General features: G+C 37.9%; 1 protein-coding gene across 1 annotated transcript in view; it reads right to left on the bottom strand.

The window, feature by feature from the left end:
* Positions 1 to 4,861: 4,861 nt before the first annotated feature.
* sema4c (sema domain, immunoglobulin domain (Ig), transmembrane domain (TM) and short cytoplasmic domain, (semaphorin) 4C) overlaps positions 4,862 to 16,188 on the bottom strand; it is a 59,524-nt gene continuing 48,197 nt past the window's right edge. Inside the window, exons 8-16 of the mRNA XM_079607507.1 lie at positions 15,683 to 15,834; positions 14,456 to 14,631; positions 14,010 to 14,154; positions 12,273 to 12,486; positions 10,193 to 10,308; positions 9,851 to 10,008; positions 9,522 to 9,613; positions 6,533 to 8,488; positions 4,862 to 5,940 (exon numbers count right to left, since the gene is read on the bottom strand). Of these exons, the coding sequence (XP_079463633.1) occupies positions 7,587 to 8,488; positions 9,522 to 9,613; positions 9,851 to 10,008; positions 10,193 to 10,308; positions 12,273 to 12,486; positions 14,010 to 14,154; positions 14,456 to 14,631; positions 15,683 to 15,834 (1,955 nt within the window). The 3' untranslated portion in view covers positions 4,862 to 5,940; positions 6,533 to 7,586. The remainder of the gene's footprint in view (positions 5,941 to 6,532; positions 8,489 to 9,521; positions 9,614 to 9,850; positions 10,009 to 10,192; positions 10,309 to 12,272; positions 12,487 to 14,009; positions 14,155 to 14,455; positions 14,632 to 15,682; positions 15,835 to 16,188) is intronic.

A 16,188-nucleotide genomic window follows, 5' to 3' on the forward strand; every position in this document is an offset into this window, starting at 1 on the left:
TAAACTGACATTTCATACTGATGGGTTTTTGTATGATAATACCATTAATAATGAACATAACTTTCTGTTTCTTATTCGTCTGACCTTTTTTGACTTAAACGGCAGGGTTCCCCAACATCATTCATTATTATCTTAAATAAATTGCATTTTAAACATAGGGTCAGTTAAATGCCATTTCACAGTTCACATAATAATTTGAAAAAAGTATTTTTGAATTAATAAAATGATATTTGACAGCTTTATGTCATTGTCTGTTGGTATTTGTAGCACTCTAACATAGAAAATATTACAACCAAGTTGATAAAATAATGACAGCTTATCATTTTAAAACAATAGAACATATTGACATGATAAGAGATAGTGATGTGAAAGTGGGCGGAGCAGGAGAGCTTGACACACACCATGTAAAGTTATGAATTGGTGTAGCATTGACTTGCAGCATAAGCACAGCCGATATTCACTAATTTGGATCCAGTGACAGTTATGGCTGAGTCACTGTCTCTTTGACGCGTTCTTGCAGCGCACCCCAATTCTGTCAGATATTGTTGAGAACTTGAACTGTTTTTTTTTTTTCACTTTAATTCTTTGATGCCTGTGGTAGCATTAAGCTGGGCTGCAGAACACCACTTTGATTTCTTATTAGCAGTTTGCCTCTAACTTTAGCACACACACACACACACACACACACACACACACACACACACACACACACACACACACACACACACACACACACACACACACACACACACACACACACACACAGATATATTTCGTCTTGTTGGGGTTTTAAAGCTTAGCTGATAATCACATTACATCCCCCTTCTGTTATTTAGACAGTTTGTAATTATAGTTTTCCATGTTGGTCTAAAAACCTACCAAACATTAAATTTGCATTTTGTGTCTGTTTATGTGAAAGAGAATGACACAGTTTATAGGTTGCAGAGTGAAAGATCAAAAGCTTCTTTAAACGAAACTGATCAGTCATAATTTATTCCTTAAGATATTCAGTCAGGCACTGCAAACAGCCTCCATCTCGAAGGAAATAAATCGTGTGATCTTGAAATATCTCGCTCTGTTTGACTGGAGGTGCCTCTTTGTGAGAGATTGAGCTAAGCGTGGATGTCTGAAGAATCTGTCTGCTGTCTTCTTTGAAACGTACACGTTTGCTGCCTACGACTGCTACCATTCCTTGCTTTGACAAATTTTAATAAGGTAATTGACTAGTGTACAGTACTTTTTGCAGGCAGGCAGGCAGGCTCGGATGTTTCAAAATTGCAAAGAGACTCCAGCTAAGTTAACAATATCAAGGTCACAATTTCATACTGATTAACATGTATAGCTCGAATGCACTTGCAAGTAGCTTGGGACAAAAGCATCTGTCAAATGCATGAATGTAAATGTACTTTCAACTAAGGACATTTTCAGCAATGAGTGACATAGTTATGGTAGGGCTTCTGCTGCCAGATGAGAAATTATGGCAGGTGCATAATGCATATCAAAAACGGCTGGATGTGTTGCCAAACACGTACATAACAACGTTTTGTTTTTTTCCTGCCACATGATGGCAGGAGACGTGCTAAAATAGACGGAGCTGCTACTGGTCAAAAACAAAGGACTCCTTCATGAGTCATTGTCCTAACATTCAAAACAGTGACACCTTTGGAAAACACATCAAATGACCAACCAGGAAAGTCACCATGAAATAAAAATGGACAATTTATTCTATTCCTTTTTATGGAATAGAGCAGTGTTTATTATAAATAATTATCCGTGCACATCGTCATTTTTTTTGCCTTTGTAATCTTCAATCAAAATAACTTCTCCTTCCTCTTGTGTTATCTCTTCTTATCTGACATGAGGGCGGGACAACCTGTCACTCAAATGTGATCGACCAATAGCAAACCACAGCCATCCAACAATCCAATCAATTCCCCATGGGCAATTTTTTTTTTTTTCAAAACACCAATATTTATTTTCTTGTTCAAGAATCCGTTTCGCTCATACGTCACAATAGGGAAGTCAAGCCTATCACAACTTCCGTTTCATGCTGACTTTAAACTCTTTGACTTTTTCTGTGGTAGCATGCATTGTAAAGGGATTTTGGTGATTTGCACATGTACAGTCTAAAGAAAACAAGGAAGGATGAAGGTCCGCCTCAAACCCCACCACTAAACCTAACCGTCAGGGCGGCGTAATACATCATACAAAACTTACCAATGAAACACTACAAATTTATGTTTTGAATTTGCCAAAACAGTTACAATTTGCCATGAGACTGTGTTGGCATTTTGCTCTCATTTTTTCTTGGGATTTGGAAACACGAGGGACAGCATTTTAATTTTTGGATGAATTATGTCTTTATAATTAATGTTCTTGCGATTTCCTGTGAAGCGTGTTCTGGTTAAATAAAGGAACAGAGTATTTTTTAATTTAACAGAAAATTATTCAGTATTCTCGACGCCAACAGAAGGACACTCAGAAATAAAGTCTTGACACCCAGGAGGCCTTGAAGTATAAAAACAAAGAGTGGAAATGTGAGCGTTTTTGTAATCATTCCAAGTGATTTAAAAATTAGGTAATTTATTTTTCATATGCACATTAAAATGTTTTAAAAGTTTCCATGCTGCGATTGATCCTTTGCCAGCATGAAAGAAAGAAATACCTGAGGAGACATCGCATTGTTTATGCAGGCTAATGCAATTAATTTGAGCCCAGAGACAGTAAGCGCTGTTTATTTTTAAAATGCCATGCATTTCATCCACGCAAGCCTTTGCTAGCTATGACAGTCCTTGAAAACAGTAGATGTTTTGGAGATGGCTGGATTCTGTATCCACTAAGAATAAAAGTAGTTCAGGTGAATCTGAAACATGACAGTTTGGCTGGAGTGGTTTGTACCAGTCTCAAACTCTAATGCAGATCATCATCATTATTGATATCTCCATCAATAAGATGCTGTAATGTCAGGCATATCAAATTACATTGTTGTCATGGCCAGTTAATTGTCCGTCAGAAATCATGCTGATTTGGTGTCCAAGAAACATTTCTGATTATTATCAATGCACTGTAAAAAAAATTGCTGCGATTATTTATTACAACTTAAAATCCAACATTGTTTCAACTTTAAAAAGGTATGTGTTCATGCTTGACTTAAAATATTAAGTTTAGTTAACTTTAGTTTAGTTAAGTTGGATATTTAAGTTATCTCAACAAATTTTAAGTTGTTATAACTAATCGCAGCCACATTTTTTACAGTGTGCTGTGTTGCTCCCCCCCCCCCGAAAGAACAGCATTTATATGAAATCAAAATAATTTGTATATTTATTTTATTTAATAATTATGAATATATATATATATATATATATATATATATATATTCATAATTGTCTTTTTAATGTGTTTAATGTGTCAAAAGGCATTTAATGTGTCCTTGCTGAATAAAAGTATTAATGTATTTATTTTTTTGAACGAAAATGTAACTATCTAACAGACCTGTAGGTGGAAAGAACAATACATAGTGTCAACCTGTAAATCCAGATAAAATGATACACAGTAATGTAATATTTCTATTTGTCCTATTACAGAGCGATGGACATCTGCAGAGATCTTGGCAAACAGGCTTGACTTGAGATCAGTCTGCCGGAGCCAGAGGTGCTTGACTGAACTTTCTGCAGACACCTTGGAAATCTATCAATGACTGAAGGTAACAGGGCCAGACCATTCCTGCAGAGGTTGTTAGAGGATTTTACACCCATGCAGTTTTTTCTTTATGAGCTTTATACAAGGCTGAATTTGCCCAGAAACTATTGGAATTGTTTATAGCAGGGGATTTTAAAGTGGGGTAATGGAGAAGTCAGTGATGGTTAAATAATATGCAGTGATCTCAGGGTTTCTCTCTTCCTCTCCTCATTTTATAGTCAGCTGTGACTGGTGTCCTAATGGTATAGAGATTGTTCCAGAAGTAGAGGCCCAGCTGTGTAGACAGTGATGATGCACTGCTGATGTCACACACAGCTGTGGCTGCCCTGCCGTACACGTGATAGTGTGTTTAGATGCACAGTATGAAAAAGAAAAAAGCATACATACTAAGCAGGAGAGACTGCACTAGCGGTTGTCTAAGCGTTAAAGTAAGTGTCACTGTGACTGTCGGGACATATGTTTAGCAGAAGCAATATGAAAACCACTATAGCCATTTTGTATTACCAACAAATGTTGCACATGACATTTCAATGGCATTTTAAAGAGGACCTAGTATGCCCTTTTAGTTTTGATTTTGTTTTTGTGGTCTACAGGTTTTCCTGCTTGAATGTAAAAAAAACACACATTATTTTTCACACATTTTACATTATTGCGGCACCTTTGTTACCAGTCTGTCAGTAACGCTCTGTTTAGCTCCAGTCTCTATGAAGCCCCGCCTTCCGAAAAGTGCAATGTGCTCTGATTGGTCGGTTGAACCAGTGTGTTGTGATTGGTCAACCATTTCCAGCTTGCTTCGGAAATGTCACGCCTCTTACCAAAACTACGAGTTTCAACCTCAACACACTTCTAACGCAACTCAAACAGGCCTCGCTCTTTTATTTTGCATATGACTTTAGAAGGAATTATTTAAATGAGGAATATTGTGACGTGTACGTTCCCGGAAGAAAACTCAAGACTACAAATGAGGCATTTCAGGGAGTTCAGAAACAGTGCTTACTGCAGAATAACTCCATTTGGAGTGACTTTGTGCTTTGTAAGACATTTTTCATACTTAAACAGCAACATAACACAGTAAAGAAAGTTGAAAATGTAAAAAAAGCATAATAGATCCTCTTTTAAGTCAATGAAACACAGTTACTCATGTAAGCATACACAATCTACTCACTGTGAACTGATCTCTACTTTTATTTTCTGAAGATATATACATATATAAAAAATAAGGGCATATGTACAATGGTAATAAATATCAACTTTTTGTACAAGCAAAATAAGTTACTTAACATAATTACCCAAAAAAAAAAAAAAAAAAAAAAATGAACAGCAACATTTTTAAAGATATCTTGAAATGCATGAAAAGAGAAATTTTGTAATACAAAAACTCACAAAGAAACAGCAGATTTAAAGCCAAGTGAGATGAACCGAATGAACTGAGATGACCGCCTTTTTTCTTTTTCTTTTTTTTATCAAGCAGGGAATACTGGTCAGTACAAAAAAGCCATGCATGATGCAAACAAGCATATGCAACACTTCTGGTCGCTCAGTGAAATTATGTCAGACTAAAGTCTGACTTTAAGTCATTAGACAGGCTTATCAAAGCAATTAGTGAAGTTTCACAATTTCAAGAGAGCCCTGAGAAGCCCTGGCAGAAAGTGTTCGGTCCTTGTTAATCTGACATTTCTCAGCGTACTTTTTAGTACAAAGATCTTTTCTAACAAGTGTAGACTAGAAAAGAGCAAATGACAGAATGGAAAGCCGCTTGCAAAATCGTAAAGCTCTCATGCCACAAAGAATAGCATTCCACCAAAACAATAGTAGTAGTAACAAAGATTTCAGACAATACTTGAGTTCTGTGCAATGGACCAAATTCCAGAACATAAAGCAGAGAATTGCAAAAAAAGAAAGAAGAACAGTAAACGGAGAAGAAAAACATGTCTGCAGTCTGCTTTGGCTTCACCCAAGGTGAAGAGGCACAGGTACGGAAAGTTTTTTCATATTTTTTCTAAAACATATGAGACTATTGTTTATTGTTGAAACTTATATAATATATTTTGCAGAACATCATGCAACAAAGTATGGACCAATGATGAGCATCATAGTGCCTCTCCACCCACAGGGTCACGAATAATCGAAATCTCCTTCATTTGTCTTCACAATCAAAGTCAATGGAATGAAATGTCCTCTGCTTTCAGTTTTCACCCTGTTTTTGTATTTAGTCTCTGTTTAAGAGTTGCAAAGCCCACACTGAAAGAGATGAGAAAGATATAGTCAGATATAGTGTTTATATGTCACGACAAAATCAAGTCAACATATTGCTGTGGTCTTTTATAGAATTCTTTAATACGTGAAAAAACTAAATAAACATTCACTAAAAACATTTATATAAATTATTATTACACACAGACAGGATATATTTGTATTGTCATAATCTTTTCGCCTGTCTCATATATCAACCTTCCAATAATCTTATATACACTACAGTTCAAAAGTTTGTGGTAATTTTTATGAATATTTTTCTACAAGAATATTAAGCAGCACAAAATTTGATACTAAGAAGAAATATTTATTGAGCGTCAAATCAACATATTAGAATGATTTCTAATAAAAGCTATTTTAAATTGTATTAATATTTCATAAAATTACAATTTCCACTATATTTTTTGATCAAATAAATGCAGCCTTGGTGAGCATAAGAGACTTCTTTCAAAAACATGAAAAAGTCTTAGACTCCAAACTTTTGAATGGTAATGAATAGGTCTCAAATCTTCATTTCATTAAAAAAAAGTAAGCAGCCCAAATAAACTTTGGGATAAAGTATGATTTGCTGTGGTCTTACCTGTGTTTTGATCAGCCGTAGCCTCTACTACTCATCCTGGACTTTATCAAGGATCCCTTTCATGTAGAACAATCCGGCTTTAGAACATGGGCGGAGTCTTCTATACCATTCCAGAAGAAAAGTTTCATTCCATCATCATGTAGGCAAACACTGGGGTTGTACTTAATTCGGCAGTTCAAGCCAAATATATACAATAATGCACTTGTTGTCACATCCAACACAGTCTTAGGACACATTCGGTTCACACTTTCCTCATGCTACTACCACTGGTAATCCTTTCACATTTCAGATGAAACTATTAATCGTAAAAAAGAAAAGAAAAGAAAAGAAGAAAACCTTCTTTAACAGTTGCAATAAACAGACATGGAAAAAACCTCACAATATATTAGTGCTGCAAGTCTCAGTACACATTCTCAGAAAAAGACAAAATTGTAAAAAAAGTTCTTGAGCTGTAGAGAAAGAAAGGCAAAGCATTTGTTCATTATTCAAGTCCTGCTTCGGGTTTACAGCTCACTCAGTTTCTTTCCCTAAACAATTTCTCCTCTGCTTTACTCTTGAGAGAAGAGCGTGATTGTCATCTTGCGATTTAAGTTTATGCATGTCCTTTTCGCCTCCTCTCTCATGCGTTCTACCCTTAAAAAGGGTGCAAAAAACATGGGGGCAAGCAACCTCTGGACGTCAAAAATAAGCTCTGTATCCTCCATCTTGCCAAATGATTAGGTTGCCAGACATCTGCTCAATGCAGATCAGACTGACGGCTACATTTGGCTGGTTGCGTTCCTCTCAGAGATGTACCTGTGTTCGCCTGTTAGCCAAGATCAACACAAGGCCCTGTCGGTCTGGTCCATTAAATATAGACATTAACAAAAAGCTTTGCGAGATGTGTTCAGTCTCGGTTGAGTGTTAGCACGTATGAGATCCAGAATAATCCAAGGGAATGTCGGTGGCCTTAGGCACGGGAGATTGACAGAGAAGAAATAGGTTGCGAGTAAGATGAAGAGAGTTCCCCAAGCGGGAGGGAGGTAGGTGAGGTTTTCTGTGGTTCCTGTGAGGTCTACACAGAAGACTCCTCGGGATTGGCATCGGGAAGCACGCTCCTCTGCTGCAGAGTTCTCCGGAGCTCCTCTTTGAATGGACTGGTGTAGTCGTTCTCTCGGCTGCCCAGTCCGAGTCCGCTTCCCATGCCTATTCCCGATCCCGTGCTCGCTCTCTCCTCTCCGGCCGTGCTCAGATTCAGGCGGATGTATCCATTGGTGCCTGAGTTTCGGATGTTGGTGAGGCTCAACCTGCTCGGCGAGTGAATGGGCTGACCGGGTATAGCACTCGGAGATGCCGTGCTGCCGGTGGAGCACATTGCATGCCCGGGCACAATTTTAAGGGAGCCGTCCGAGTAGTAGTAATTAGCTCCCGTTTCCCAGAAGCGATCCTCATCGTTCGCCATCTTGCTCGGGACGAACGATGGCCGGCTGGGAGGCTCTTTGGGTAAAGTAATGGGGTACACTAAAGTGCTCTCCAGCGGCTTCATTTCCGCCCCTTTTCCCAGTGCCAACTTCAGTCTTCTACGAAGGTACAAAGACGCGATTAGCAGCAACAGACAAACGGCACCCAATGTGATCACCAGCACCCAGAATAAACCCATGCTGCCGTCAGGAGCGCGGGCCTCCATGAAGACGGGCGCGCTGGCTACCACTGCGACCTGGTATCTCTCCGTCTGGAACTTCACGCCTTGCTCCTCCGAGTAGCAGATGTAGCGTCCCGCTTGAAGGGAACCGGCTTGGGGGATAACGAGGGAGCGGAGGGCTCGGTCGAATCGCGGCCCAATGGCCTCACCTTCCACAAGGGCCAGCTCACGTTCGTTGAGCTCCCAGAAGGGCTGGGCCAAGTTGGAAACCAGATTGCAGGGCAATACCAGATCCGACCCAACGACCACAGTCACATTTCTCAACCTAGAATGATCTGGGGAAAAAAATATTTATTTACTTTTAAAATAATAAAATAATTGAAATAACATTAGTTAAAACCGTGTTCATTTTTTACATAGCTTTTTGTTTTAGTCTGTTCTCATGTAGGCAAATTCCCTGACATTATTGATTGTGAGTGGAATCAGTGGATTATTTGAAACAAATCATATTCTGTCTAGATTTATTTTCTTCGGAAAACATGGTTAGTACATTGTTAATATTTAACATTCTTATTTCTCTCTTGTTATATTTAATTAATTTTATTCAATTAAAATAAAAAATATAAAAGTACACTGCTTTAAAGGTAGTTCACCCCAAAATGAAAATTCTTTCATAATTTACTCACCCTCTTGTCAATTCCAAACCCATAAGGGAACACAAATTATGATATTTTTGATGTAATCTGAGAGAACTTCTGTCCCTCCATTGACAGCTACGGAACTGAAACTTTGATGTTTCAAAAGTTCATAAAGAGATTGTAAAATGAATCCATATGAATTGAGCGGTTTAGTTTAAAACATTTCTGAAAAGAGTAATTTGCTTTATATGATGAAAAGATTGAATTTAGGATTTTATTCACATTTAAACATTGATCAGCTCAAACGTGCTGCGTAACACACAAGAATGAACCTGATTGGTTCTCGCATGTCAAGCGAACATGCTTGAGCTTCTGTTTACCACAACTGATGTGTGAGTTGATGAATGTTTAAATGTGAATAAATACCTATATTCAATCTGTTCATCATATAAAGTGATTGTGTCTCTTAAGAAACTTTTGGACTAAACCACTTAATTCATATGGATTAGTTTTACGATCTCTTAATGAACTTTTTGAAGCATCGAAGTGTCAAAGGAGGGACAGAATGCTCTCAGATTTCATCAAAAAGATCTTCATTTGTGTTCCGAAGAACGACATGAGGGTGAGTTTTCATTTTTGGGTGAACTTTTTCTTTAAAAGTGTGCGTGTCCCCTATTGGAAACCGCTCACTGCAGGGGGGCCTGTAGGGGGCAGCGTAAATCTGACGTACCAGGGCTGGGGATGGAGAAAGGCTTATCAAACTTGGCTTTTCCCCGGTTGAACCTCTCCAGCATGAGGTCCTGCGAGAGTGTGGATGTGGAGCTGTGGGGGGAGAGCAAATATTGACGATGTGTCAGAAGGCTGTTAGACACACTGCTATGGGGATGCAGCTTAAAAGTATTAAAAAGGACCCGTGGATGAAAATGATGAGGAGCGAGCGGCGGAGGAGAGCAAGAGTAGAATCAGAGAGAAATTAAGAGAGCGCAAAAGACTGAAAAGGAGCAGATGGAGGATGGTGCAAGGATGCTAGCAGTAGAACCAAAAGATTGATGAATTTACCCGCGGTGGAGGTCGATGCGGACACAAGCGCGTCCCTCGCTGTCCCAGGCACAGTACGGGTCTCTGGACAGCAGGCAGTCTGGCTGTGAATGGTACCGGCTGCAGTTTGCCAAGGGCAGCTGAAGAACCTCAGAGCGTGAGCCAATGTACAAATACTTCTGTAGAGAAAGAATGGGAGGATTTGGGATTAAATGAAGGAAAACAATAGCAAATAAATTATTTTCAGTTATCGGTGCATTCTGTTTTCCTTCTCTGTTTGAACAAAACCCATTAATGCTAGTCAGGCGGGAGAGAGCTGGCATCAAAGAGATTGGCTCAGCAAGAAAACAGATCAGAAATTACTTTGCTGTGCGAGATGGTGAGGCTGTCCACCGGTTGCTGCCGATCAAACAGCTGGATCTCTTCTATCACATGGGCCTCTGAACCCAAAATCACGACACGCTGGAGCCATCCATCCGCTGAACGACAAACAAAGAGGCCAGGAGGAAAGATGGTGGGGATAGATTATATTCAGAGGGGGAGAAATAATGTGATGGGGATAGAGAGGGGGAAAGGAGAGAAAGGAGAGACAAATAGTCCATTAATGTATCATCAACACGTGGCATGTTTTTCCGTCATTGGATTTTAGGAACAAGGTTACGCAGATTACCGGGAGGAAAATTGAATACACCCCAGCTGGTGCCGTGACCTATCATAACTCCGTGTGTGTACTTTATCCTGTCCTCTCACACAGTGCTTGTCACAGATAATGTGCCACTGACCTCTCACTCAGTCTGGGAGAAAAAGGGAACGTGCGGAAAAGGGATAACGGAGGAGAGTTGAAGAGCTACATGGTGTGCTTTACAAATCCACCCTGGCTCTTTTGCTCATGTCCGAGTATCTATGTTCACTCTTAATCCTCAATCCAAGATTCTCTCTGACACAGACACACAGACAGACACAGACACAGACACACACACACAGACACACACACACACACACAGACACACACACACACACACACACATACACACACACACACACACACACACACACACACACACACACACACACACACACACACACACACACACACACACACACACACACACACACACACACACACACACACACACAATCTGCCTCAGGTGCTGCCTGCACTCAAAATGGGTTACACTATACCTGAATGTATAAGAGGAAAGTGTATATTTTAGGCTTTTTTTTTACCTTTTGCATTGATTATTCATTTTAAATAGTCCTGTGGTGTGACATGTTTAAGTTTTAAAATATATATTTTATTGTAAAATATATTTGTAATAATATTCATGTAGTTTCATAATTAAAATCATGTCCTGTGGTGACAAATACATTTAAAAAAATATATTTAAAACTTATATTGTATTACAAAGTACATTGCATAATAATATTAATGTTGTTTTTTAAATAATATGTCATAAAATCATTTATGCTTTCACTAGTAATTTTAAATAGTCCTGCGGTATGACAAATGCATAAAAAAAATAATATATATATATATATATATATATATATATATATATATATATCTGACGAAGAGCCTACGTGCTCGAAACGTTACCATTTGTGAGCCATGATGTGCCGGCTTTTTTTCCCTTTTTTAAAAATATATGTATATTTTATTATAAAACTATATTTTATAATAATATTCATGTCATTTTTCAATGAATATTATGCCATAAAAACGTATAATTAAAAATACATTTAGGAATATATAACGTATTAAAAAAATATTTTAAAATAATACTCATGTAGTCTCTAAATTAATGATGTCATAAACCCCTTTTTGCCTTCACAAGTAATTTTACTAGTATTTTTTTGTATTTTTATTATTTTGACAAATACACTTTATTTTAAAGCATTTATAAAAGTATATATTTATAAAAATATATTTTATAATAAGATTTATGTAGTCTTTCAATGAATATGATGCTTATAAACTGAATAATAATTATAAAAGAAAATGGCAAAATTGTTGGAAACGTCACCTTTCTGAAAATATTTAACGTCAACTAACTAGGTTTGCCTAGATGTATTTGTCTTTTGTGAGGGATTGGTGAAATACTGAACTCATTGGATACCAATGATGGTTGAGCCTTGAGAGTGTGTTTATATGAGAGTGCCAAGGCCAAATACATCTTTCAATTTATATTTCAAGGACTGACCTTCCTGCATGACAAGAATTAATTGGCAGAGGTGACATTTCCACTTAGATACAACATTATGGCTAATAAAATGGTTTCTTTGGCTGCTCTATTTATATTTACACACAAGAGGACAAAGGAACAAGAAGGACAATGCAGGAGACTGTCAAAAAAAAAAACCTTGACAAAGACACACTGCTCTTATTAGCCGTGTAACGCTCCGTACAATGATCCATGTATGCGTTTGACCCTCTATAACACACCTGTGCCTATGAAGAGCATGTTGTAGGATCTCTGGTCCAGTGAGCTCACTCTGTCCACAGCTAATCGGGTGAAGTTGATCCCTTTAGTAAGCAGCAGGGGGCGAGCTTCCGCCCTGAGCTCCATTAGCGGATGCTTCTTGGCAAAGTTTAGCGTAGCGTCAGGCAGCTGAAGAGAACTGTTATAGCCGTTTTCCCTGTCAAAGTTTGTGATGCACTGTAGAAAGAAACAAAAGTATTTTTACTTAGGCATTTTTACTTAATAATACCTTTGTAGCACATGTCATAATGTGTATTTATTAAACAACATCATACACATTTAAAATACAATCAGTAGTATTCTCAGTTTGTTTAACGATTTGACATTTACAAAACTTCAAACTTGCTCCCTGTCAGTTCATGAGTTGGGCTACATCCGAAATCGCGTACCTCCCTGATACAGTATAGGCGAAAAACAGTATGTGACAAAAAAAGTATGTCCGAATTCATCAAATGACCTACTACTTCTATCTAAATTCTGAAGTGTGTAAACACTGGACACTTTACTTTCCCATAAGGCCACGGGAGAGGATTTGTGAGCGGCAGTGAAGTGGCACACTTGACTCTGGTAGGTCACATGATAATGACAGCATGGCGAATGTAGTACGTACAGATTACATTCATACTACACACAGTCATACAATATAGAAGTAATTACTTGCAAAGTAATTACTTATTATATTACTTATTCAAAATAAGTACCTACTCAAGAGAGTATGCGATTTCGGACACAGCTCTGGACTTTGAATCAAACTAGCCACACCCCACAGGAACTTGAATTGGAATAACAGGAAAAAGAATGAGCTGACATTCAAAGAATTATGGGAAATGAAGTATTCTTCTACCCCGGTTCACAAAAGTTCATTAACAAATGTGAAGAGATATGCAAACTAAACATACAAAAATTACAGCGATATAATTTTCTTCCTTTCAGTTTAAATATATTTTAATTCGGATACCTGTTTGCAACCTTTAATTCAAATACAGTTATGTCATTTTATTTTAATGTACACCACCATTAAAAAGTTTGTGGTCGGTAAGATTTTTTCATGTTTTTGAAAGATGTCTCTTATGCTCACCATAGTCAAAAATACAGTAAAAACAGTAATATTTAAAATACAAGCTGAATTTTCAGCATCATTGTCTTCAGTGTCACATGATCCTTCAGAAATCATTCTAATATACTGATTTCCTGCTCAAGAAACATTTATTAATATCAATCTTCAAAACTAAATAATAAAAAAAAATGTTCAGGATCTTTGATGAACAAAGTTCAATAGAATTTTTAAAATAGATACTTTTTTTTATAACAACATAACTTTTGATCAATTTAATGTGTCCTCGTTGAATAAAAGTATTAATTTCATTAAGCATTTAAATGTTCCTGTAAATGGTATGTTTCAATTTACTTCTGAATGGCCCACAGTCAACATCACTGTATAGTGCATCACTGCACTTCATCCCAAAATATTTACATTACCTGAAATTACATAATAAAAGTTTTCTGCAAACTTTTTCTGACATAATCTGACTCAAAATCGTTGTTAAGATGTTTATAAAATGTTATAATCCAACAGGGAAACTTATAAAGTCTCATTTTGGGGTGAAACATCACTGTATGTACAAAACTGGTGTGCTATTTTTATCCGAGTGCTTAGTCAAGGGCTCTCGGCCTCTCATCTCAACGGCTGCTCAGCTCACCGCTCCAGGTCGAGGACTGGGCACAGTGCCGGTGTATCGGACCCATCGCTGAGACGGCTCCCTGTAATCTTTATACGGCCCGTCGAACACATTTTTCACCTCTCCGATCTGGTACTGACACACAGCAGACACATCCACATCCCCCCTGAGAGAGAACAAAGGATAAAGAAAGAGAAGGAGAGAGAGAGAGAGAGAGAGAGAAAAAAAAGTAGTCAGTCAGTCTGAACTAAATGACTGCGCTACATTGGCTGGTTTATTACAGTAATAGTCTTACTGTCAACATAATGACAGTGCAGCATTTTCTACACTTGAGGATCACGGCTGGGTGTTTGGCACGGTGACACTTTTATATAAGCCGAGGACAGAGTGACTTTCACAACTACGTCAGGAAGAGAGAGATATTTATGAGTATGACACGGACTGGCATGGCAGGAGGGTTCGCTCACCACTGCGCATGGAAGATGCCATAGAAACTAGTGCTCCTCCAGTCCGCCCCAGGCAGGGTGAAGACGGCCCGCAGGTTATTAAAGGTGATGTGGCGCTCGGGGAAAGAACACATCAGCCGGGCCTTCTGGAAGGTGGTCCACTTCTTCTGCAGGGTCCGTGTGCCGCCCAGGTCTCCCTGAAAAGTGAGACAAGTAGCCATTTAACAGACGTTTTTGTTCAAAGCCATTTTCTTTATTACAATTGCCCTAAAGCAGCCCTGCTGAAAAATACAGCATTGCTGCTCACCAAAATACGTGAGAAAAGCATGACTATGCTAGTCCACCAGCTAGACCAGCATAAACCAGCTCAAACCAGCATAAACCAGCCTGGACCAACATGGAATTTTTCAGCAGGGAGGGGTTCCTAAACTTTTCAGCATTATATATACATATATATATATATATACATATAATATATATATATATATTGCTTGAAGATTGCCTGCGCCCTCAGTATATATATACATACAGTATAGTACAGTACAGTACAGTACATATACTGTATAGCCAATACAGTACATATATATATATATAGGCTGCTTGAACTGCTATATGACATTTAATTTCATATGAAAATGTCTCATAATGATACTGTTAAAAACAAGTTACAATACAATACACATTCTTCACTTTCAAACAAATAAAAGCTTGAGCTTTTATTTTGGCAGAATATTGGTTAAATGCTGTAAACTTCTGTACACATAATTGCTAAAAATTATGCAAATGTGAAAATAAAGTGAACCTAGTGCACATTACGTTCCCAACTAAAAAAGTAAAACCATAAAAAATGTGTTACTTGAGATAAAAGACTGAATTAGATATTTTAAGAAATATCTATCTGAAATATCTATATATATATAAATATATGAAACTGAAATATATATAATATATATTTCAGTTTCATATTATATATATAAATTTCAGTTTCATATATAAATATTCATTCATATATATATTTATTTTTTATTTTTTTGGAGCAAGCTGCCAAGGAAATACATTTTCCTATTTTTATTTTAGCTTGATGTACAAAAAACAACAACTAAAAACCAAACTGCACCCCTGCAGTTCCCTGAACCCCCGTTTGAGAAACCCTGCCCTAGAGCAACCCAATGTTGAGTGCCTTGCTCATTAAGCAACCTTCTGATTGAATACTTCTGGTGTGTGTGAGTTCTGAGTTCACATTCTCACCTTACACACACGCGCCACCCGTGCCACGGTCAGATCGCTGTCGCAGTCCAGCTCCAACGCTCTCTCGCTGAAGAAGAAGTAGATCTTATCGTCGTCTCCATCTTTACTGTTGCGGCTCTCCCGGACCAGCGCCGAACCCACAAAGTTTGGCTCTGTACCAGACAAAAGGGGAAGATATGGAAGAACGTGTTGGAGACACAGCACTTAATAGATAAGGAGCTGCTGGTTACTGATGAAACAGATACAAGATCTTAAATATCCACCTTGGGACATTGTTTATTGAGCTGATTTCGGATTAACCCTGCTGGAAAGATCAGGGCCCTGTTCCCTGTACATCGCTTAATATTGAGATAATATATCAAATGCTGGAAGACCAGATCTTTTAATTTGTGATAATTCCTTTCTGGCTGATTCAGTTTATCAAGCACATGGTTGGATTTGATTAGCATGAGTGGAATGAGTTTTTGAGATCATAGGAATATTATGTAAACTATTACAATTTGATA

Source organism: Phoxinus phoxinus (assembly GCF_949152265.1).
Source record: "Phoxinus phoxinus genome assembly, chromosome: 3".
Lineage (NCBI taxonomy): Eukaryota > Metazoa > Chordata > Actinopteri > Cypriniformes > Leuciscidae > Phoxinus > Phoxinus phoxinus.